General features: G+C 34.2%; 1 protein-coding gene across 4 annotated transcripts; it reads left to right on the top strand.

The window, feature by feature from the left end:
* The first annotated feature begins 8,845 nt into the window (after positions 1-8,845).
* On the top strand, positions 8,846-25,875 carry GEMIN2 (gem nuclear organelle associated protein 2). 4 transcript variants are annotated; one of them, XM_039856568.1, is made up of 10 exons: positions 8,848-9,051; positions 9,448-9,532; positions 10,911-11,000; positions 11,279-11,338; positions 13,770-13,883; positions 15,757-15,801; positions 17,025-17,093; positions 20,924-21,034; positions 22,743-22,801; positions 25,451-25,875. In XM_039856568.1, the coding sequence occupies exons 1-10, from the start codon at positions 8,915-8,917 to the stop codon at positions 25,488-25,490; spliced, it is 810 nt and encodes a 269-aa protein (XP_039712502.1). In that variant the 5' UTR covers positions 8,848-8,914; the 3' UTR covers positions 25,491-25,875. The 4 variants fall into 4 exon arrangements, with proteins under 4 accessions (XP_039712503.1, XP_039712504.1, XP_039712502.1 ...); XM_039856569.1 differs by lacking the exon at positions 22,743-22,801 and having other exon boundaries at positions 8,846-9,051; XM_039856571.1 differs by lacking the exon at positions 9,448-9,532 and having other exon boundaries at positions 8,859-9,051.
* The last annotated feature ends 102 nt before the right edge of the window (positions 25,876-25,977 follow it).

Raw genomic sequence — 25,977 nt, 5'->3', positions numbered from 1 at the left:
AATATGGTATTCTCATCCAGTCATTCAAAGAGAATAACTTCATTACACAATATTTTGCTACAAGAATCTGGACAACCTTATTTTGCTAAGAGCACCTATTACAGTATTTCATCCTTTATGATGTTTATATGGATAATTTTGCTTGATCTGATTCTGAAGTGGACAAATGCTAATGGTAGTTGTGTATACAAAGATGATGGGAAGGAAATAGATAATCTAGAAATTAAAAATTATTTGGATTGATCATTTATAAAACTAAAAAGAAATATTCTGCAATTAGGGAGCAAAAAAGATAGCTGTCTTCACTCCAACAAAATTATGAGTCTTTAAAGTTTTCAAAAAAATCCTTCGAGTCTTATGTTTTGATGATGCAAGTGCAAGAAGAACCAGAAGTAACAATAAGCTAGGATGTAATAGTGATGCATTTGAAATCTGCAATCACTATTTACAGGATGGGTATGTTCCAGACTCATGCATCACAGGTAATGAGCGGGTAATTGCATTTTGAAGGCCACTGCCCATTTGGATATATCTTCAAAACCAGGAAAATATAGAATAAAAATTGGAGTTTGCTACGTTTAGATACTTAAATTTCCAATAAAGTTGTTTTTCATTATCCCTTTAATTTATATAAATTTATGAAATGACTAAAAGATACAAAAATTTTAAAGGGTCCTTGGACTCAGATGGAAAATGTTCACCATGAAGACTATTTTTTCTAGTGTACTAAAAGTTAAGAGGTTTTTATCTGAGGAGAGTAGAATGAAAAAGTTTTGGGATCTTGAATGAGGAGTGTCAGACTAGGAATTGGAGAAAGACAACCTTCTCTTGCTGTCTAAATTTATATATCCCTGGACTAAGGCATTGAGATCCATCTGTGTTCTGAAGGATGTTTGTTAAATATTTACCAACATGCAACTGGTTATAATTATTTGCTTTTAGTTATACCACCTTGTAGAGGTCCTGGCATAAAATGAATGTTCCCCAAATACTCATGAAAATCTAAACATGAAAATCTAAACAATTACAAAAAATATCATCATCATTTTCATATATTGAGATTGTAAAAATACAAACTCTGACATAAACCACGCCCCCCCAAAAAAAGTCCTTTTTAAAAGCAAAATTTCTAAATTTCCTCAAACTGGCATTTTTCAAATTGCCAGAGAATATTAAAGAAAGAAAGAGAGGTACTATGATCAAATAAATTCAGGAAGACATCTGTTAAATCATGTAAAATAGGTCTCTTGACCTGTCAGGATTTTTAATATGCTACTATTCATTTGTAGATCTTTAACAGTGGGATTTAAGTACATTTCCCCAAGGTATTTGATCTTAGAACTTTTTTCCAGGGACTATCTGGGGACAAGTATTCTAAACACCCTATGACTTTATCTTCAATCATTAATTACCTTAAATACTAGTTAGTGTAGCAGCCAGTATTCTCTTCCTACTCCTGGACCCACAGATGTTTCTAAACTGGAGATTCCAGTGCTACACATTCAGGTGAAGTATGATAATGTAAATTTCTTGAAATTTTATACGGTCACCACCAGAAAGAGCTTTCACCTCTACTTCTTCTTTTTGGCTTAATTCGTTTTCTAGTATAAATGAAGCACTTGTAGTTTTTTCTATCATGGGTTCCCTTCCTTTTGCTCAGAAATTATAAGGCACTAGCCAACTATTTCTGGAGTACTCACCAGAAAAAGCAGTACTCAGATTCTAATTTCGAATTTTCATCATCAGTAGTATGTTGTCTATATATATAGGATAATATCAGTCTGGTGTTCTAGTCTGCACACACAATGACAATCATATTAGATATAATAATAATACATAAGGCTAATTTATAAATCACACATGAGGGTTACAGAATTCTAAACTCAAATAGACCTTAGTGATCATTTAGTCCAATCCTTATACATAACAAATGAATGTGAGAATAGAAGAGTTTACATAGCATATCAAAAGTCAGAGTGTTGAAACCTACACTCTATACTTAAAACCTATATACAATAGTACAACACGGAATTTTCATTTCATGCTTGTCATCTCTCCCCTTTGAATGCTGACAAGACTTGGCATTAAAATTTGTTCTTATTTCAATAGCAATTGTTTCTATTCCCCAGAGTGCTCCAATAGTAGTATTCTCCAATACCACATCATTCTGCAATTCTGACCAACTCCAGAATTACTAGAGTTCATTTAATCAAACTATGCAAATGAAATTCTTTGATCTGCTCTTAAACCATTTATAGTGGCCCAAAGAAATAAAACATGGTTATTTACTGACAGCTTTTTTCCTTTCTTTTTATCAAATGTGTATTTGATTTATAAAGAACATAAGAATTACTAAAACCCACGTAGCAAGGAAGGGAATTCCTACTTTAAAAGGAAGAAGCCAGATTTGTATTTTTACGTTAAAGAAGTAAAGTTTTGGTTTTGTTCTGTGTTCTATAATTGAATTAGACCTTGCCTTGACTTTCGGTATTAGGTCTTTCTAGTCCTTTCTGTGAATCTCAACCCCAAAGCTTGAGGACAGTGTTCTTAGAGAGATAAAAGAGACTGCTCGTGCCCAGAGAACCTATACTAAGACTAGTATCTTACACCTATCTTAATTACTTCTCTCTAATCTATAACCAGTGGGTCATAAAGGCTCTTAGGTAGAGCAGGTCCTCTGATAACATCTCTTCATTCAATGTTATTTCATTAATAACATTGATAAAGAAAAAAAATCAATTCCTGGCCAGAGCCACTGTCTGTGTGGTTTGCAAGTTCTCCCCATGTCTGCGTGGGTTTCCTCCAAGGACTCCAGTGTCCTCTCACAACCCAAAGATGTGCACAAGGGGTGAACAGGCATGTCTACATTGTCCCAGTCTGAGTAAGTATGAGTGTGTGTATGTAGCCCTGCGATAGAAGGGGTCCTACCTTCTGTCCTTGTTGTGTCCAGAATAACCAGACCCAACTTGAGTGCTCTTAACCAGGAGACAGTTTATTAGCCGGCGGCTGTCCTTGCAAAGGAGCAGCCTCGAAATGCCAAGATACAAGGTTTTTAAGCCCCAAATCCCATTCTTAAACACAAAGGTCCATCTTTCTCCTATTCACTACCTGTCAACCCACTGGTCAGGTGTGCAAGCGGGAAGTACAGAAGCAGAAAGCTTGTGTTAGAATGTTATGTTCCTATGGGTGATTGCCTATGTTCCCATGGGCAATAGCCAATGTTCCCATGGGCGATGGCCAAACAGTAATTTTCAGCTTATATACAATTGATTATTTTTATGCCACGCAAGCAAGCAGGGTTACACAGGCTAAAATTGGCAGTTAGCGTATGAGCTCATTGTTACAAGTTTCATGATTAACAGAATGTGGTTAGGGGTTCCAGAAACTAGGCCTAAGTTATGGACTTCCTTTGTCCAGTTTCAGGTTTTAATTATTCTTTAACCCTTTCACATTTCAGCAGGCCATTACATCCTGAGCTGCCAAGACAGGCTCCAGCCACCCCTGACTCAACTAGAATAAGCAGGTTGGAAAAGAATTGTCTCTCTTGTTCCTATTAATCTTTCTTAAATGTATGTATAGCTCACATCTATTTAATATTTAAAATTAGAAGTGTTTGGGGTCTTTGTTTAGAAGTTTGGTGGTGTTTTTGTGACCAGAAATATGCCATAGGAACTTAACTCTTGTTTATAACAATTAGCCTCTAGTAAAACTAGTTTCATTGTACATCATTTTGCTTCAAGTCCCAGTTTCCAATAATCTATTGATGACGTTAAGTGAGGACTTCCTGTACTTATTTTTACTGAACTGTATCTTGTGGAGCATAGTGATTTAGAGCAACGGCTTGTAAGTCTAACCACCCATGATAGAATCTCAACTCCATCCACCTCCTATGTGTGACCTCGGCATGTTATATATTCTTTTCTGAGCCACATTTTCTTCAGCTGAAAATAAATATAACAATAGTACCTACCACTTAGGATAACAATATATTGTGATGATTAAATGAGAAATCAGTATAAAATATTTAGCCCTGAGAAAAAGAAAAGGAGCCGGTAAGAGCCTAAAATTGGCCTGGCTCTATCAACTGGGCCTAGCTGTTGTTAGGAGTTGCCAATGGCACTCAGAGTCAGGCCACATTCTTATATTGAATACAAACCATTTCACAGCACACCAACATCAGACAAGGCCACTCTGACCATGAAAGATAAAGACAAGAAACAAGACCACTCTGTAATCATGTCTGAACTCAGACAAAAATCGGGAAGAGTGTCCAAACCACAAAATGACCACTTACCTTTCTAACCTGGCTAATCTGAATGACTGCTTCTTTACCAATTAATACCAATTAGTGTCCCTTCTTCCCTATATCTTCTATGTAAAACTAGTTGAGACACCGAATCATAGAATTTGTCAAGTGCTCAGATGAACTGAAGAGAAAGCTGGGCTACCAGATGTCAGATAAGGCAATTAAAGCAACAAAGAGCCGAAATGGAAGCACCAGTGAAACCTCTAATCACTTACTGAGACTGCATAGGCAAGAGGCTAACTAAACCTGGTGAGAACACCAACTCCCCCTGTTCCGTTACCCTCATGGAATGATGCACTGCTTGAGGGTTGGGTGGACTGGCACAAAGGTGGAAGTCTGGAGGTCTCTCACAGCTGAAGGAGCCTTAAACAAAAGACTCCTGTAGGTTAACAAAACGGGGGTGGGCAGGCGCTGAGAGTGAAAAAATACTGGGTACTGAGTCAGAGTGGCTAAGTTTCCAGATAAAAAGACCTCCAAATGGAAACACCTGGGCTAGGAATGCAGCTATGCATAAGAACATGGCTGGTCAGGGGGCCTGAGTCCTTGGCTGCAACTCCCTTCAGAAACTACCATGCATTGGCTAAGTGCACTAAGTCTGGTGTGGGGAGGGCAGTTTTCCCCTATGAAGCCTGCCAGGTAAAGCCTTTGTAATTGCTTTTGGTCAAGCCTGAAAAAAACCACACATAGGTCTTAAACCAGGAGACTTACTCCTCAGAATTATCCCCCTTTCCTGACGGCGAAGCTCTACTGTCCCCAAATCATCTAAAAGCCCAAATCCTATAGTAAATAACTTAATTCTAACATCCTCTCATTGAGACATCTCCAAGTTTCAGTAATTATGTGACTAGAGGAGTGTTCTGGTGGTCAGAGGATGCTCCATAAATGTTAACTATATACAACTACAATTCTCACAACACCCATGTAGCACCGCCCCCTACTTTCTATGCATCAACCACGCTGAAGTTTTTCCAATTTTTCCAACATGACCTACTTCCTGCAGCAATAAACAAACAAACTCTTTCTTCTACCTGCTAAGACTCAATATACAAATGGACAATGGCCTGACTATAAATATTAAAATAAGACTCTGACCCATAATCTGCAGCAACCATCCCAAAAAATCAATCTATTATTCTATAGTGACCGGCCTGGGAAGCCAGCTGACTATAAGTCAAACTTGTAGGAAGTCAAATTGCTATTTCTAGCAACAATGTAAAAAGCCAAACAAGAACCCCAGTATAATTCTCTCAAAATAGCCAGAACTTGATTAATAATTGACACATTTCCTAATTTTTCCCCTGCTTCCAATTTAGGACCAAAGAAGATCAAAATATGCATCTCTGACCAATTTCATAGGACGTCCCATTTCTAGGTAGAATAGAGTTTGCCATATTAATTATTTTGAGTTAAAGGCACTTGAAAAACAGAAGATGCAAGAAGGGCGCTCTATTCTTCCTTTCTTCCCGAAAGCTGGAGATAAAACTTTGTGAAAGGTGCATCTCCCTATACCTGGAAAGAAGACATTCTTACCACCAGATATGTGGAATCAAAGCCAAGATAAATCTATATAAACAAACATTATGAAACTAACCCTTATCTTCCTACCTACTTTTCCACAATTAACTGCCCTAACCCAAATCCCTTTGTCTTGTTACATTTTCACAATTTACTATTCTTCATCCTACCTAGTATATAAGTTTTGGGCCTTAACTTCTTTAGGTCTTGATTTTTCTTATGAACCCACCATGTACATGTAAAAATTACTAAATAAAATGTGTATGCTTTTCTCCTGTTAATCCATCTTATGTCACTTTAATTCTTAGGCCCAGCCAGAGACCCTAAGAGGGTGGAGAAGTAATTTTACTTCTATAGCAGTTCTCCTACAGCATCCCCATGCCAAGAGCCTCTAACAAGGGCATACCTGAAGCCTTCCCTTTTTTTTTTTTCAGTATAAAGCTTTCCTATTCCTCTTCCTGTCTTTGAGTCTTTGCCAAAATGCAAGTAGCATTGGCTGATTCCTTTCTTATAGCAAGCTCTGAATAAATAGCATTGCTTGTTTTCATTCTTGGGTCTTCATTTATTTCTATACTGAAAGGCTCCTCTCCATCCCAACTCCCTTAATAGCACTTATCACAGTTAACACTAAAAATAGATTTGTATCACTGTTTGTTTAACATCTCTCTGTCCACCAAGCTGTAAGCACCATGAGAGAAGTTGCTCACCATTGTAATTCCCAATGCCTACCACAGTGCCTGACACATAATAGAAAACTGATAAATATTAACTGGATAGTTTAATTAATTAGAGTTTAATAGCACAAAGAGGCAAGTGAAATTTTATATTGTGGCCAAAGAAAAGGAATTGAGAAAAAGTAAGATAAGACAGAAGAAATTCTAGGGCAATAGATCTTAAAAAACAGGGAGGGAAAGAATAAAATGAATGGACTAAGCTGAGTTTCTCTCTTAGAATGGTTCTTAAAATGTCAGTTTTAGAGCCCCATAACCAATCAACAGAATCAGACCTCTCTGGAAGAGAGAGTTATAGGACTCAGAGTCTGATTTTAAATAATTTCTTCCAGATAATTCTTATACACACTAACATCTGAGAATAACTGAGCTGATTAAAGGGCATATAAAACCGAGGGACAAATTTTGCATTCAGCTCTGCAAGGATGACTTAAGAGATGTCATCATCAATAAACAGCTGATTGTTCTGTTCTCACAATCCTCATGTAACTCCTATAACCAATCACCAATGTAAGAAATATTGAAATACAAAAATCTTTCCATTGTAAACTGAGAAGTAACTGGAAATCTTTGAAAACGGGGCATGAGAAGTAGCTCAGAATCTTAGGAATGGTTCTTTCCAAGGAGAAGTTAATGAAATAGTTATCATTGTTTTAGAAGTTCAACTTTCCAAAAATTAAGCTTTTTTTTTCAAAATAACTTCATCAACTAAATGTAGCTACTTTTCATGTCTTACTAAAACTATCAAAAATACTAGTGCAATTTCCAATGCATAACCATATTAAAATGTTCCAAAACTCGTTAGTAATTTTTAAGTCAGCTTAGTTTTGAAGTAGCAGAAAGCAACTCTTATAAATTTTTTTACTTTCTTCTCTCCTGAAAAAATTCACGTCTGTGTATTTAAAAATTTTAGAACTATTTCAGAAACATTCGTGGTCTTTATTACTTCTTCCTTTGGAAAATAATTTATTTCCCAGAATAACCTTTGTTCATTCTGCTATTCCTCTCCTTTCTTCATTCATGTGTAGTTCTGCCACATATTTATACAGAGTCCAGTGGTAAGCATTGTTCCATTGGTTGTTGGTAATTACCAGTTCTTTTTTTACAGAAAAATGAGGGTAAATTGCTAATAAGTTAGTTTCCCCCAAGAAAAGTAAAAGAAAATCCAGAAATAAAGTTACTGCTTACTTTTTAAAATTTGTTATTACCAAAACGTTTGAGGATGGGAGAATTTCTCCATACTCCTCTCTTTAAGTCTGTTCCTTCCAAAATCGGTAACATTTTTCAACCAAATAACTTCTATTTTGATCGTAGCGAGGCAGTCTTTCAAAGTTTAGTCACCATTCAAACACATTAATTCTTAAGTTCTTGTCCTCATTTTATCTTCAATCGAGTAAGTTGCATTCTGATTTCTAAATCAATTGCTAGAGGCAGTGCTTAAAAAAAAAGCCGTAATAAACATAAACGTAAGAAATATGACAACTGTATTCACTCAGAGCTTGTTTACAAAGATTGAGATACAATACTTTCATTGTTTCTTGCAATTTTTGACCCAGAAAAAGTTACTTAAACCATTTCTGCCTTGTTTGCTCACCTGTAAATGGAGATAATAGTACTCACCCTAAGATTAATAATGGCGACTTCTGGGTGTTGCCATTAGCTTAATCCTTTGCACTACTTATATTTAAGGAAAGAGAGCTTTCTGATAAAAAAAAGAAAAGCGATGACTACTCTAAGAGTAATTTGTTTCAGATAAATATAGTGATCTTTAAAGTAGCCAAGCACCAGATTTTCCTCTGGAAAATTAATTTTTCATTCATTTGGCGTCAGATAAATCTGGGGAATTGGTTCTTTCCTTTGGGACAACGTCACAATTGTAAAACTTAACCTCTCTTTCGGTCGATTTCCTCCCTTACAAAACTGGGATAACACCACCTACTTCAAAAAGTTGTAAAAGTTAAATGAGGAACTATATGTGACCTGTCCGCCAGGGGTCTAAAAATTTAGAGGTCAATAAATGATCATTACAGTAATATTGCTCATTTATTTTAAAAAACATTAAAGAATCCCTCACCACTAGGATTTCTTAAAGGTGAATAACCCTCAGTTATTACCCTACTTTTAGAAGCGAGAACGGAGGGTGGAAGAGAGAACACGCACAAACACTTCAGAACCATCTCTGCAAGGAACTAATGTCGCAGTCTTCATTATACCACCGGAGCTTTAATCTTGGACAATCAGCAAGGTCGCTCATGCGCAATCACGCCCTGTAAACCCTGCCGCTTGTTCAACTCAGCGCCAAAGGTGCCTACTTGTGCGCCTGCGCCGTGACCTAGACGTGGGACTGCCTGAACTGGAAACCATGGCGTGGGTACCAGCGGAGTCCGCAGTGGAGGAGTTGATGCCTCGGCTGTTGCCAGTGGAGCCATGCGATTTGGCAGAGGGTTTCGATCCCTCCGTACCTCCGAGGACGCCTCAGGAATACTTGAGGCGGGTCCAGTGAGTGATTTGGCCTGTGCGGGTGGGCTGGTCGTCTTTCCTGCCCCTGGGCACAGCATACGGTGCCTCGTTCCATCCCCAGGTGTGATAAAGCCCCTCCTCCGTCCCCGTCCCCAATCTCACGCGCGTTCGGGTCGGATCAAGATCACTCGATTACATCTTTACGTGGGAAGAGTTCCTATGAACTTAATTATATTAAATTTGATTGCCCATGGCAAGATGTGTGCTCTTAGATTTCCTTGCTTTTAATACAGATAATTTCAAAAACATATTTATCAGGACCTCAGTTGCAATTCTGAACTTTGTTTTTGATTTCATAATGAAATAGCTCGTTTTACTACGCATGAACAAAGCACAATAGTCTTCACATTTCTTGCATTTATTACTTATTTGTAGGATCGAAGCAGCTCAATGTCCAGATGTTGTGGTAGCGCAAATTGACCCAAAGAAGTTGAAAAGGAAGCAAAGTGTGAATGTTTCCGTGAGTTTTATTACCCGTCAGGGGACTTTTTTTACCCCCATAAATTAAAAGACCAAGGCTGTTCCTATAGTATCCAGCAGTATCAATTTTGATGTAGGTAAGATTTGACTGCCCCCTACGAAATTAGACATTTGCTTTTTCTCCCAAAAGAACAATTGGCATTTACCGCCCCCTAAGAGGCTTTCACTAACCCTGGCACTCATGGAGATTTGCTCTTCATATTTTAGGGACATGATCCAATCCTAAAGAATTTTTTAAGTAGGCCACTTATACTGTTCTTTATTTTGAAGTAACCTTTTTCTAGTTGTCTTAATTATCATTGGATTGTTTAATCTTACTGTAATTTGTATTAGTGCAGTTCTGCTTTTTACTGGGTTTTTTTAAGACTTATAAACTTAAATATCTTACACTTTTCTAGCAACTTGCACACTTTGAACAATTTCATTCATTTATCCAACACATTTTTTACTAAGCAGCTCGGTTTTGCCAACACTGGAAAGACAACAAGAGGGTAGTCCTTACCCTTGTAGAGTTTACATTGTCCTGAGGAAGACAGAGGGTAAACAAGCAAATTAAATGATTACACATTATGACAATTGCTATGAAGAAAATTAACAATGACAACACGGAGAACTACTTTATTTTTTTCAGAGAGCTACTTTAGTCACAGAAGGTCTCTCTGAGGAGGTTTATTTAATCTAAGGTCATGAAAGAGCAATTTTAAATTGTGATAAGTCCTTTTCTTTTTATGTTCTAAGTAATTTCTTTATCTGATGTTTATAATTAGGAAATTTTAATGCAGTTACTCTAATGTTTCATATAATTTCTTTTCAGAAGTTTTTAGTTGATGGAAGATGATGTGTTATATACCTGGCTTTAAAAAGTGACCTAACAAAGTTTTATTTCAGGGCAATATGTGATTACTTGTAAACTATGTGCTGTTTTAGGAAACAGATACAGACCTTTTAAAGTCAAATGTCAAATTATTTGAGGACATTCTACTTCACCAAAATTCTTTATTTGGGATATATCTTTTTGTTTCAAACTGTTTTGCTTTATAGAAAGATAGTACTAGATTATTTCTTTAGGGCTCATATCATTTAGATCTCTTAGAAACTGCAACTATAAACCATTCCATATTGTTCTTATTAAAGTGATTATATAAGGATCTTTTCCTAACGTTTTAAACTCAGAAATAAATAGTAAAATGAAATGCCTTCTTTTCTGCATCAGCAAAAAGTACTTTATTTTTCTTGTATAGTCTTACTCATTTACTTTATTATTCAGTGTTCATGTTGATTTTACTTCTACTTTGCAGAGGCATGAGATTCTAGTTATAACACTAACATTGATTCTAACAATTATGAACTGATCTTAGCTTTCAGGGTGCCAACCTGCTCCTGAAGGGTATTCCCCCACACTTCAGTGGCAACAGCAGCAAGTGGCACAGTTTTCAGTTGTTCGACAGGTAAATATACTTTAATCATTTAATCAAATTAATTTTCTTCCCTCTCTCAAATTTATCTCTGTTCTTAAACAGTAGTTGGAAAAATAACATTCATGATTCTGAAGAATAAAGAAAAGAATATGTATGAATTAATTACAAAATTATTATAATCATTAGACACAATACAGTTTGAAACATATTTTCCCAGTTTTAGGATTGTTAGAATGTTATGCAGCAGTTGATTTCTTGGTTCAAGTATCCATTCTCTGAAGATCGATGTCTAACTCTTCTTCCTTTAGAGTGTCAACAGACATAGAAGTCACTGGAAATCACAACAGTTGGATAGTAACGTGACCATGGTATGTAAGTTTCTTTGCTTAAGTAGTACAGTGTGTACCTATTTAAAATAGTCCATATCTATTTCCAGTCTTTAAAGATTCACTTACTTAGTCCATATTATTTTCATTGTCTCCCATCCACCACTAAAAGTAACAATTTTGGTATATCAGTGGGCTGAAAAGTATAGAATCAGTAATACAAGTTTTTATTTTTGTGACAGTTTTAATCCACAGCATCTTAAGAGACTTTGGATAGGTAATTGTCAGGCCTCTATAAGTTTTTAAGGGGTCTTCTAGACATTTCCTTTTTAAGAAATAAATGCATTTTCAGTATTTACAAAAAGATCGAATAAAAGCTTTTTGGATTTTCTTGATCAGAGAATGGTGCCAATACCAGTGACATTTTAGTGAAGCCTGTCATGCATACTAGAAAGTAATATTTCCTACATTTTATCAGCTTAGATATAATATTAAGCTATTCAGTAGCTGTATCTGGACTATTGAATAAAAAGGGAGCTGGGGAAGCGATGGATACATTGTTCCAGGGCAATACATTTTCCTTTGATAGATTTTTAATTTTTGCTTTTTTACATTTCCCTCTTTTTTAAAATTTATTTTTTAATTATAGTTGATATACAATATGTGATTAGTTTCAGGTGTGCTCCAGGGCAATACTTTTAACCTTTTAGGGAGTGTCATATTCTTATGAGAATTAAATAAAAGCTATTTATTATCTTCAGAGAGAAAAAAAAAATGCACTTATGCACACAATTTTTCTGACAAGTTCAGGTAGGTAGTGCATAGATTTCAGATTTTAGAAGCTGCTTCTGGGCAGTGCTTCCTGACATCTTTTACATGGTGGCACATTGAAGTAGATGGAGGAGGCTGCTTGCATAGTCTTCCTGAGATTCCCAGCTAAGAGATTCAATATAAGCCTCTCTGTATGCTTTCCATACCAGTTGGAAGCTCTGCTGTAGGTAAAGCATGAAAGGAACTGATACCACTTGCCCAAGACCATTTAACTCATAAGAGGTATAGCTGGAAGCCACTGACGTTTTGTCTGACTAAAGCCTTTCATGATGCCATGTGGCCTCACAGAAGGGAGGTTAGGTAGGCAGATATATTATTATTTTCTTGCTGGTGTGAGGACTTTGGGTATATGCTTATTAATTCAAAAAGAAGCCACATTAGTAACACAATGATGATATAATTTTGTCAAAAATGAAAGTGACCTAACATAATTGAATAAATTATGATCCATCAAAACAGGAATATTATGTAACAATAACATGGGATCATCACAGCAAATGTAAATGAAAATAAAATGAAAAAATTTAAAAGCACACTGATGTCAACTATGTAAATATAAACATTTATTGATTTGTCCAATTATTTATTAAGCACCTACCGTATTTAATAATCAGGATATTCAGTGCTACCTGAAGCAGAAATAGGCTCTGACCTAATGGAGTAATGGGAAAAGGTGGATACATTGTTCCTAGACAATAGATTTTAACCTTTTAAGAGTCTCATGTATCCTGAGAATCTAACGGAAGCTATTTCTCCTCCCAGGGGGAAAAAAACTATACCTTTGCAAAGTAATGTGCAAGACAATGTGTATAAATAAAAATTGTTTTGTTAAGGTAGTTATATTGAGCTAAATGCTTCCCAGCACTAGTCCTGCTTTTTCCACCTGGTGATGTAAAATAAATCTGTTCTTTGGCTGGACAGCCCATTAAATTTGTGAAGTATGTAATCATGTCTCCTTCTCTGGAATAAATATCCTTCATTCTTGTAAGCATTCTTACTGTTTTTTTTCCCATACCAATTTCCATCTTTATCATCCTCTTTTAAACACACCCTTGCTTGCCAGTGTCCATTAAAGTGTGATCCAAACTAAATATGTCTCACATATGGTGTGACCACTCGGGTACTATATTAGTTCGCTAGGGCTGCCACAGCAAAATACCACAAACTGGGCAGCTTAACCAGTAGTAATCTATTTTCTCACAGTTCTTTAGGCTGGCAGTCTAAGATCAAGGTGCAGTAAGTTTGGTTTCTCTTGAGGCTTCTCTCTTTGGCTTACAAATGTCCACCTTCTCACTGTGTCCTCACATAGTCTTTCCTCTGTGCATGCCCATCCCTAGTGTCTCTTTATGTGTTCAAATTTCCTCTTCTTACAAGGACACCAGTCAGGTTGGATTTAGTCCCACTCCACAGCTTCATTTTATCTAAATCACCTCTCTTAAGGCCCTATCTCCAAGTACGGTCATATCCTGAGCTCCTGGGGGTTAGGGCTTCAATTATGAATTTTGGGAGGATATAATTCCGTCCATAACAGGCATCATATCTTTGTATTGAGGTAGTGGTAATAGAGAGGAGTCCTCATTTTGCATGGTTCAGTATTAAAAAAATACATAGAAATAAGTAAATTCATTTTTTTTTCTTTTAGCCAAAATCTGAAGATGAAGAAGGCTGGAAAAAATTTTGTTTGGGTGAAAGGTTATGTGCTGAAGGGGCTGTTGGACCAGCTAAGAATGAAAGTCCTGGAATTGATTATATACAAGTAGGTGATAAATGGATAAACAAAACAAAAAGTATTCTAATTTTGATGCATCATGTAGTATAAAGGGTCAGCAAACTATAGCCTAGGCCATATCCAGCCCACAGCCTTTTTTTGTACAGCTTATTAGCTAAGAATGGTTTTTATATTTTTAAAGCATTGTAAAGAACAAACTAATATGTGACTAATCTGCGTGTCCTGCAGAGCCTAAAATATTTAGTTCGGCTGTTTACAGAAAATGTTTGCAAATTCGATTTAGTTTATTAGCTCTTTAGCTTAAAAATTGGCAGCCCAGTTTCTAAAACAATGTACTATGACTTTTTTTAGGTTGGCTTCATATCTCGTGTTTTAGCTGTGCAGGAATTTTGAGAGTTAGATGAGATTTTGTTTCTTTAAATGATTAAGCATGGGTTGAACATTGAGTGATGAATAGTCAGAAAAACAGGAAAACGTGACACAATTGGAGAGGTACTTAAAAATGCTTAGTAAATTGCGTGTTCTGGAGATGAAATGTTGAAGTTATATTTAAAATTCACAGGGCTTTAGTCTAACTGTAAATGATAGGGACAACTCCTTGCCCTTCAGGATTCACCTGCCCTCAAGTTTGTAGATGTTTTTATGGAACCCTCTGCAAACATCTGCATTACTACCAACTCCTTATATTGTTCTGTTCTGTCGAATTGGTATTTACTGTTTGCTATGTGGTACCACATTGTGTTTTTCTTATTTAAAACCAGTTTTTCCCCAAAAGGTAAAAGCTCCAAAAATCACTAAAAAGACCAAGAATCCAATTAAAAAAAAGAGTCAAAGAGTATAGACATCTTAGGGGGAAGGTGAAATGGATAAAGGGGATCAAATATATGATAGCTGAAGGAAACTGGACTTTGGGTGGTAAACACACAATACTATATACAGATGTCAAATTATAATGTACACCTGAAAATTATATAATTATATTAACCAATGTTATCCCAATAAACTTAATTTAAAAATTAATTAATTAATTAAAATAAAAAGAGTATAGACGTCTCACAGATAGGAAATACAAATCATTATTATATAAGAAGATGCACTTGCAGTAATGCAACTTATAACTATGCTGGCTGCTATTTTTCAGGTAATATATTGGCAAAGAAAGCCTGATAATACTGTGTTGATAAGGACTGGGAAAACAGGCACTCCTCCACATGTGGTGGGCGTGAAAGTAGATTCAACTCTAGGGGAGCTAATTTGGCACCGTTTCTCATACAACCTGTTGTTTTGGATAATCTTTATGTTACATTTCAAAAATGTGTTTTAATTTAATAAAGAATTAAAATGTATTATCTTGTTATTACAAAATATGTACAAGTACCATATATCATGTGAAAGAACCATTTAAAGATGCAAGATTTTAATGCAAATTCTCTTAAGTTTCTCAAAAGTTAATGCTGTTTTCATAATCAAGACTCTTGGCTTTAAACTCTAAAGTAGATTTTTTTAAATTAAATTAGGTTGGGCTTGAAAAAAAATCCTATTCGAGTAACCTTATTCCTGAAAAAGTTGGCTTTATTTTAAAAATATCACACATTAATGTCATAGTACCAATAGTATCAGTATCATTTTAAAATTTTTTATACTTTAACATTTTAATTACTAAAATTATTCTTTATTTTTAAATTTACACATTCAAAGTTCAAGATATCATTTTCTTGGACATTACCAATGTAATAGTTCACAAAATATTTTATTGTAATGGCAGCAAAGGAATTTTGTTTCATTTTCATTTATTCTTTGTTTCTAAATAACTGTAATGAGAAATTCACCAGTTTGGAAAAAAATAAAGGCCCTTATAATACCATTTTGTACATTTCAATCTCTTTTTTTTTTTTTCCAGATTGGTTTTCCTCCTTTGCTTAGTATTGTTAGCAGAATGAATCAGGTAAAATCCATCTAATAATAAGTATATATGCATTCTTTTGTTTGTGATGTGTGTGAAAGGATTTGAATATGTTTACTAAATTTTTTTACTAGGCAAGACCCTGCCCTAAACTTTTTATCAGTTCTTATTTAATTCTTACTACAGCCCTATATAGGGAGTTATTATTAATATCCTTTTTTTTGAGACAAAGAAACAAAGAGGTTAAGAACATGTAGGTAGTTTTTCAACAAGTTTTAATGGCAACACTGGGATTCTAATTCTAGAACTGATGCTCTTAATCATGGCGCTAAACCATTCAAATGTATATATATCGGTAATATGTCTTAGATTCTGGGGTTTAAAGTAAATACTAAAGTTAGTTTGCTATTTTTAGTTCCAAGTATCCTACATATTCCATTAAGAATGAACTACATTTGACCCTTGAACAACATGGGGATTAAGGACACTGACCCCGTGCAGTCAGAAATCTATTGTAACATTTAACTCCCTGAAAACTTTACTACATAAATTTCTTAGATAAAAGGAAAGAAATACAGACTTTGGTTCTTCAGTCTTTTAGGACGAGGAACTCTTTCTACTTAAAGAAAATAAAAACTTTGATGGTTTTGTCTTCACATAGCATTGGATACCCTTGGAAAATACTCTTTTTTAAGAGTCATACTCTTGTAAATCATATACTGGCTGACAGTTTCTCTTACTTGATCATTTGCATTAAGATACCGTAGTAATTATTCTGAATTCAATAAGAGTTTTTTCAAGTGTACAACTATATTTGAAAAAGCCAGAGAACAGTTTTAACATTGATAAATTCTATCTGTAGTTTTAAAACAGATCTTTCTCTAGCTAACTTTCTCTTTAGATTATACTTTGTTTTAATGAAAATAATCTGAAGGAATTTATGCAAAGACTTTTTTTAACCGCTCTTAGAATTTTTCAAGTAGTTATAAACTTAATTCAAGTAGTTACAAACTAAATCCTAGGATTTAAACCAAGGTATTGCTACTTGAAAGTATACAAGAATATGTGTCTTAAAAGCCTCTTCTCACTGAGTGAGCTATCTGATCAAATTATTAATAGAGTCACAGTTTTCTCTGGAAGTTTAAAGAATGGGGCCATTTTAAACAACAGAGTTGCTTTCTAACTAAACTTAACAAAACTCATGTTGAACTGGTTACTGTTTTATTATTAAATCAGTTCTTCTACTTCCTTCTCCCCTTTTTTAGGCAACAGTAACTAGTGTCTTGGAATACCTGAGTAATTGGTTTGGAGAACGAGACTTTACCCCAGAATTGGTAGTATTACATCTTTTTATTTTCATAATGAAGACAAAATTATGTTTACTTATATATGAGATATGACTCTCCAGTATTTATAGATAGTGTATGTATTATATGTAAAACTATGTATACTTGTTTCCAGTGAAATAAGGAATTTACACTAGAATGTAAATCAACATACTACTTTCTTCATTGAGAAAGTCTCGCTTTGGAGGAGAAAAATGTCAACTAAACATTTTGATTTCTATCCTAGGACAAGCTGTTTATCTCATTGCAGACCAGTAACAGGTCACAGACCCATTTTGAGTGGCACTGGCTTTAGAAGTTTGAAATGCATTTTCTAAAATGGCCTTGAAATCCAATTCACAAAAGCATATCATAAATAACAACAATAATAGCAAGCACTTTGTGCCAGGCATTATTCTAATGACTTCATATGTAATAATTCCTTGAGTCTTCTGATAACCTATGAACTATTGTTATTTCCATTTTACAGATAAGGAAACTGAAATCCATAGAGATTTGGTAACTTGCTTGAGGTCACACAGATTGTGCATAACTAACTAGAACTGAGACTCATGTCTGGGCAATCTGACTACTCTTAACAACCATGCTACATTACCCCTCTATTTTATTGCTTTATATTCACAGCTCATTTTTCACCCTCAAAATTGGGTAAATTTGGTGGGCATTATATAATTTATCTACTTAATCCTCTAAGAAGTTTTATCATCTGAAGTTAGATGTAATTTTTAGAAATAAATATTATTCGCAGTTGAGGATATTTGCAAAAGTGAGAAAGTCTCGCTTTGGAGAAAAAAAATGTCAGAGATATAATCTTTGCCTTCCAGAAGCTTAGAGTCTACTGGGAGAAACAGATAAATTAACATTGCAGTACAGTGTATAAGTTTGCCAACCTGCCATTCAACCAAGTGGCTTAGATAAGTCTCTTTCATAAGTATAATGACCATATTATTTATCACTAGACTTTCAGTTTACTTTTTTATATATTTTTTCTTTTAAATCTCTATATATACATTTTAAGGGAAAAAAACATTTAAAATCACTATTTCTGATTCAGTGGTCCTACATGTCTTACATAATTATAAATAATGTATATATTCTGTTTTTTTCTGGCTCACATTTCATTTATATATTTCTGTATAATAATATAATCACATAATTGCCATTGTCTTAATATCTCATAGTTTACTTTGATTCTCTCATTATTGACCGTTTGGGTTCTTTCTTATATTTTACAATCATGACTAAATTGTAAACATTCCTACTAATTTATTAGGGTATATTTAGAGTAGAATTATTGGATCAAGGTTTTATAAGCCTTTGTTACATTCTGCCAGATTGCTTTCCAGAAGAAATGAATGAGTTGATAATGCATCAGCAGTGGCTGCTTAAAGTTAGTTCTCTTCCCTGGAATCCTACTTTAAGTTGAACCATATGAAATTGCCATTTTTGTAGCTAAAAAACGTTTGGTTATCAGTAATTCCATATGGTTCAATCTAACATTTTATAATGAATTTCTCAAATTTAGCAAATTTATAGTAGTACTTCAAAGTAAATGTAATTTATATTTCTTTCAATGTCAGCAAAACAATATTTTTCACATGCTTTGGTATGTTAGCTAATACCTTCAATAGATAACTTTGTTCATATTCTTAGGCTACTTATTCATTGGAATCTAGATGTTGAACTTTAAATTTTTTTTCTGTCTGATAGTGACCTTTTATCACTATTTAATCTGTTTTTCTTCCTTTAATATTTTTAACTCTGTTGTAAGATTTTTTTCAAAACATAAAGATTATCCACTCAAGAGGTAATAATTCTGGCTTTTCCTATTAATTAGCGAAAGCGTATTACCAAAAAATGTAGCTATACTTGCCAGGGGAACCATTAACTGTTTCTGAACCACTGACCATCTGATTTACTGAAGTTTAACCTGTTAATTCTTTGAGTCTTATTTTGAATAATCTGTCTCTTAAATCAACAGTGTTCAATTCCCCTAAGTAACCATAGCTTCAGAACTCTAATATTAAGAATATTAGTGTTTAAAAACCTGTCACAGGAAGTTTGAATATCATAAACTAGCAAAAGGAAAAAGACTTTTTTAGAATTTCTTTACTTGGTATTGTCTGATAGTTTTTTGAGAAATACAGCCTTATTTTATCCAAGTGTGAAGCTATTAAGGAAGGTTTTTGGCTACTTGGTTTTGGATTTCGCCTTTATTTTTTACTATTGTCACAGTGTGCTCACTAACCTTGAGGAAAAGAACCTTTCAGCATAGATACATCTTAGTTGCTAGAGGTTCAAGCAACTTCTAATTGTAGAGACCATTTGAATGCCTGAATACTAGCTTTACATAGTAAATGTATGCTTGAAAACTTGAGTCAAGTTGAAACGTATAGTAGTTTTCTTAATGTAGAAGAAAATTTTGCTCACTGTTTATAAAAGAAACCTGGATGTAGATTGTTTTAAGAAAAAATCTTACCGATTTGTGGTTCCTTGATGAACTTTTTGTGTTGCGTAAATTGTTATCTAAAGTTCTAATAATCTTCAGGTTTCTCCAAAGTAATGTGTTTTTCAAAATAAACTCAGTCATATACACTGCTTATGAAAATATATTTGATAAATACTTTTCTGGGGTGCAATTTAGTGATTATATCTCAGGAACTTTTATGAACCCTTTGACACCACCGTTTCATTTCTAGGAATTTAGCCCAAGAAATCAATCAGAGATGCTCTAAAACTTATGTTCAAGCATATTTATCACTATTTTTTATATAACAGCAACAAATTAAACATCCTAAATCCTCAACAATAGGAAATTGGTTAAGTTAATTATGGTGAATTCACAATAGACCATTCATTCCACAAATACAAATATTTTAATTAAGCTCCTATTGTGTTCTAACTCTAGACAGGGTTCTAGGAGTATAATATCAATCATTATACTCTCACAAAATTTGGGTAAAGAAAGAATAAACCAGCAGTGACAGGGAAGTATAATAAGTGCTTGGTTAAAGAGTATTTATATAAGCGCCATGTTGAAACTTATATCCCTTGTTAATCCAATTTAACATCATGGGAAATATTATGTATTGCAAGTAAAAAAGATGATACCAAATATTACCATATTATCATTATGGTGATGAAACTTTATTTTTAAAAGCTGTGTGTCTGCATAGGAAAAATATGAACATTTTAAAAATTAGCAGAAAGTTTATCTGGATGATTGTATTGCAAATTTATTTTTCCTTTGTGCTTTGTGTATTCTTTAGTTTTTCTGCATTAAGTATATCCTACTTTTATAATTGAAAAGAAAAACCCACTTTAAAAAAAAGGATGGGGATAAATTTAGCTTGCCATGGTATTTATACAAGTATCAAAACTTTTTATCTAGACTATAGTTCCTTTATATAGATATGAGGGACAAAGTTATAAAATTATAAAATGATTTGAATATCTGTCTATAGAAGGCAGAGAAAAAATGTATTTTAATTTTTGCAATGATTTATACAGATCGTAAAGTAGTTTTCTACCTATGAATTAGGACTTTAATTGTAATAAGAATCTCTGAAACTAACTCTTTGGGGATAGGAATATTTTTAAGTATCTAATGTTCTATGTGTCTATAGGTAGAAGATATAAAAAATATCACCTGGATGTCTAGATGACCCTTTGTTGTTTATATCTAAACATAATACAATTAAATATTCTGTGAATTGATTCATAACAAATAACCAGGCACAACATTGGACATTTAAAAAACAAGTTAAAACATATGGTACAATATCTGCCTACTTATTACTTTTTTAAATTCCATTTAGGGAAGATGGCTTTATGCTTTATTGGCTTGTCTTGAAAAACCTTTATTACCTGAGGCCCATTCACTGATTCGGCAGCTTGCAAGAAGATGCTCTGAAGTGAGGCTCTTAGTGGTAAGTTGTGATATGTTGATAAAGAAGGATTCCAATTAAGAAAACACAGAATATTTTATGAGGATTAGACTGGGCTACATAATAGAAAAGCCCAAAATAACAGTAGCTTAAATAAAATGGAAATTTTTCTCAGATAATGTCTGAAGGTAGGCTGATCAGATTTAAGACAACTGTTACCCAGGCCTTTGAGTTCTGCCACATGTGGCTTCCATCACGCTTACCTCATGATCCAAAGTGGCTCCTGGAGCTTCTGCCGTTGTATTTCATTATAGACAGTTGGAAAGAAGAGGAAAAGAAGGCCGTCCCTTTTTCAAAGAGCCTTCCCAGGGGTTCCACAGTACATCTGACTATATAGCTCACTGGCCAGAATTTAGTCACATGGCCATAAAAAACTGGGCAATGTTCACTTTTAGCTGAGTGGCAGTATGCCTAGCTAAAAAGGAGCTTCAGTTACTAAATAAGAGAAGGCAAGAAACTGGAGTGGTCAACTAGCAGTCTCTGGCCCAATGATTGTTTTGAATTTCTCCAATCAGACCCTTCCTCCAACTCATGCCTGCAACATTACAATAGAAATTAATTTCAAACCAGATTAAGCCCACTTCTAATTTTTTTCATCCCTCCTTTCCCCTCCACAAAATGTATACTTGTTCTCTATTACTCCAAAATACATTCATTGAACAACCATGATATAGCCCAAACTAATTGACATGGCCTATACTCTAAGCAAAATGTACTTGCTACTCACTAAATATTCCCTGTGCTTTGTTCCTAGACTTTATTTCCTCTACAGAAGAGCCACTTCCAATCTGCATCCAAATACCATTTGCTTTTCACAATCCAGATCATATTCTACCATTTCTATGATACTAACAGCTTAAAAGAAGCTCTTCATTCTCTGTTTTCCCAGTATACTTTACAATTTTTTTAAGACACTTCACATACTTTTCCATTCATTAAAGCTAATATGTGGATATTTCATCTTCTGTGCTATTAGCAGGTAACATGGTATATTCAGCTTTGTCCATATAGTGCTTAGCACATAGAAGAATTGAGTATAGTAACATCATGGACGAGTGTCCCGCATTTGAATCAATACATGGCATGTCTGTTATAACATTACTTGATAGGTTATTGTGACTTCTTTGAAATGTACAAAAATAAATTTCATACTCTCTTAAACTACTTTCTATGTGTCTTAGTTCTGTCATTTTAACAAATATTTAAAGTGAACTTTCTAAAATGTATAGTTCAGAAACTACTTATATCATAATCGAGAGCCCCGATCTGGAATATTTTCTGGTATGTCTTATGCTGGAAGTCAGGATTTCACCCTTTCTCAATTGCAAGTTTTTTAAAATACTTTTATACACTTTTTTCATTACAGTCCAGTTAGGACATAGGCTTATTTTTTGCTGCTGTAGTTGGAACTAGGGAAAAAAAATTCTCCCGTTACCCTCTTTAGAACTCTCAATTCTTTTCCTTATTCGGGATATTTCTTTAAAAAATGATCTTAGATGTTTTTTGAGGGATCATTAACTCTAGTTTTCTCATTTTTCTTTAGGTTTCCTATTTTCCTGTGATTCTTAACTATCATCTAATAAAATTTTCATGTTTTCCTCTTAAAAGGAAATTTATTTCAAAGATACTAGGGTGGAACAGACTACATTTTGAGTTCTGCCATATGTGGCTTCCTTCCTTTTTTTTTTAGGACAGCAAAGATGATGAGAGGGTTCCTGCGTTGAATTTATTAATATGCTTGGTTAGTCGGTAAGTAATCCTTGGCTTTTGCTTTGTAACAGTATTAATGTTGGTAGAGAGTATTGTTTCCATTTTACAGTAGAGGAAATTGAGGTGCGAGGAAACATAATATTATATTTATTATATGTATCACAGTTCCCTTAGTTTTTCTCTATAATAATGCTATAGTGAAGATCTTTATATATATATAGCTCCAGTATTTCCTAGGTGTAAATTCCTAGAAATAAGTCAAACGGCATTAGAGTCATGCACAGCTTAACGACGGTGATGTTCTGAGAAATGCATCCTTAGGCACTTTCATCAATCAGAATGTAGTTACACAAACCTAGATGATAAAGCCTACTACATACGTAGGCTATATGGTATACCACCATTGTATATGCGGTGTGTTGTTGACCAAAACATTGTTATTTTGGCGCATGACTGTTTTTAAAACTGATTTGCTGCCAGTTTGCCTTACAGAAAGCTCATATCATTCTGTGTTCCCACTAAAGTGTAATGAGAGTGGCTATCTCCTAGTCAACATTGGGCATTTTCTGTTGATAAAATATTTCCAAACTTTTTCAAACTTGCTATAATCTATATATTTTCCTACGTGAAGTTTATAATCTCAGATACTTTTCTAGTCTACAATTTTTTTTCCATTTTTACCTAACTTAGGATAAAAAATAATCATAACCAATACAACTGGATCTTCTGTCATACCTGCATAATATTATATCAGTGGATTAGGAGGCAGACGGTATTAGGAAATATGTTTCATATTCCCTAATTGTCCCAAAAATCTCTTTTGTTTAAACCAGGATCCAAGTAAGATGTACTCATTGCATTTGTTTGATATGTTTCTTACATCTCTCCATCAACCCCCTGGATTTTTTTCTTTGCCATGTATTTGTTGAAGAAATTGGATTTTTTGACTTGTAAAATTTCCCATTTTGGTTTTGGCAACTATATCTTCATGGTGGTGTTTAATGTGCTCCTCTATCCTCTGTATTTTCTATAAACTGGTAGAAAGGTCTAAAGGCTTGATTATATAGTGTTTGTTTGACAGGACTCCATGAGTGCTGTTATATCACTTCAAGAGGCACATATCTAGTTGTCCCACTTATACTGGTGATAAATTTGATCACTGCACTCAGTAAAATCCATACTTTTTACCTGTTGGGTTTGTCACCCATTCATGACTTGCCTAGATTCATTATTTCATTAGGATTCAAAAATACTGGTTTTTCTATCATTCCCTATTTATCTATACCTAAAATTTTTTCTGTGAAACATATCTTCCTTTCAACAATTTGGTTGCCCTGAAATACAGTTTATCCCCCCTCCCCCCAAAAAAGCAGGATACATGCTAAATTCTTCCCCTTTATTTACTAATTTTTAGAATAATGATTTGTGGCCCAGCAGTTCCCAGCGATGACCAATAAAGTTGTTTCTGGGTTGAGATTATCATTTCGAATTTAGGATTTTTAACATTTGATACATTTCACTCCATTGCAATCTTATTGATGCTCAAATTGTTCTATCTTTGGCCAGTGGGAGCCCCTCAGGTTCATTCCTATGCTTTTTGTTATATAATCTTAGTGGTCTTTTATAGTTTTCTTACTTTCTGGTATGTCAAGATGATTCGTACATATCTTGGACATTTCTAGATCTGGATCTGAATCTGGAATCAGTCTTTTCTCCTGGGGATGCTGGTTCTTCTTTTAAAGTAGAGAATGGTACTTAGTATCCACAATTTGGACGTTAGAGAAGCTAGTTGTTGTTAGGTTGGTTGTTGCATTTAGGCCTTTTTTGAGGAACTGTATTTTTAGAAAGAGAAAGATAAAATCTTGAGCTCAAATTGATATTTCAGATCTAATTTAAGATTACATGATTTTTCTTTAATGTTACATTTCTTTTCTCCTATGCTAAAAGCCTGGTTTCCAATAACATTAACATAATTGGCTTTATCCTATAGTATGCACATAATAGTTTCAGAATAACAATATTAAGTGTCACTGATAGTAAAAAATGTTGAAATCATTTAAAAACTTTCTTGCAGTTCTTTTTGTCCCTGGTATATCTCACTAGGCACATATATCAGAACACTGAGTCTAAGACCATTTGAAATTATTCTCCTGTGTGTCTATGCCACCAACTTGATATATGGGAAGATTCATTTGGTAGAGTTTGATTAATGATTCTGTATTTTTTTTCCTGTTTTATAATTACATAAAACATTTACATTGTTCCAAAGTTAAAATTATAATTCAGGTTGCACTTTGAGTATTTTAGAATCCACCTTTATCATCCCTAGCCTCTTTTCTCCCTTCTGTAGTTATCCATTTCATTATTAATTTCTGGATTATCCTGTTGTTTCTTTTTAAAAGTCTAAGCAAATACAAATATCTGCATTCCTACATAGGCTTACAAGAGGTAGCATACTAAACATAACATTGTTCCTTTTTTTTCACTTAATCCTGGAAATTACACTGTAGCAGTGTAGGTATTTTTCTCATTTCTTTTTTGTAAAAGGTTTAGTCTTCTACTGTGTAGCTGTACCATAGTTTATTCAACCAGTCCCCTCAGATGATTGGGTTGTTTGCAGTCTTTTATTACTGTAAGTAGTGTTGCATTTAATATCTTTAAGCATACACTCAATTATTTCTTTACTAGGTATTTTGACCAACGTGATTTAGCTGATGAGCCATCTTGATGTAGCTGATCTCTCAGGAATAGAAGATACTTGTGATGAAAGCAGCCCAAGTCTGAGGAAGTACAATGCCAATTAAAGTGCAAATTGCATCACATCTTCTACATTATGTGAAAGGTCTTCATCTTAGCCTATGCAACTCAAGTTGATATGCAGAAGATTGTGTATGGATTTGAATATCTGAAGTATCTGTTGAAAATCTCACCTTGTTTTTGATAAACTTTTTAAAGTTTTCTATTACCACATGCAAAACTGTATGATGAAATTTTACAAATGTCCTTGGTGCTGTTTCATTGTTTATATGTATAAACATAAAATTTTATTGAAACGTGTTTTGGTTACTAACATTTTGTTGACTGACTCTTGAATAAAATACAGTGGAGAAAGGTTCTGAGTATTAGAATTAAAATAATTTAGATTAAATGGCAAATGTGTTCATAGCAACAAAATTAAATCTTTCCTCCTTTAAGCGCTGAATACTTTTATTTAA

This window comes from Pteropus medius, unplaced genomic scaffold, assembly GCF_902729225.1.
Source record: "Pteropus medius unplaced genomic scaffold, Ma_sr-lr_union100, whole genome shotgun sequence".
NCBI lineage: Eukaryota > Metazoa > Chordata > Mammalia > Chiroptera > Pteropodidae > Pteropus > Pteropus medius.
Note: the sequence above shows the minus strand (reverse complement) of the source record. Positions and strands in the feature narration are given on the sequence as shown.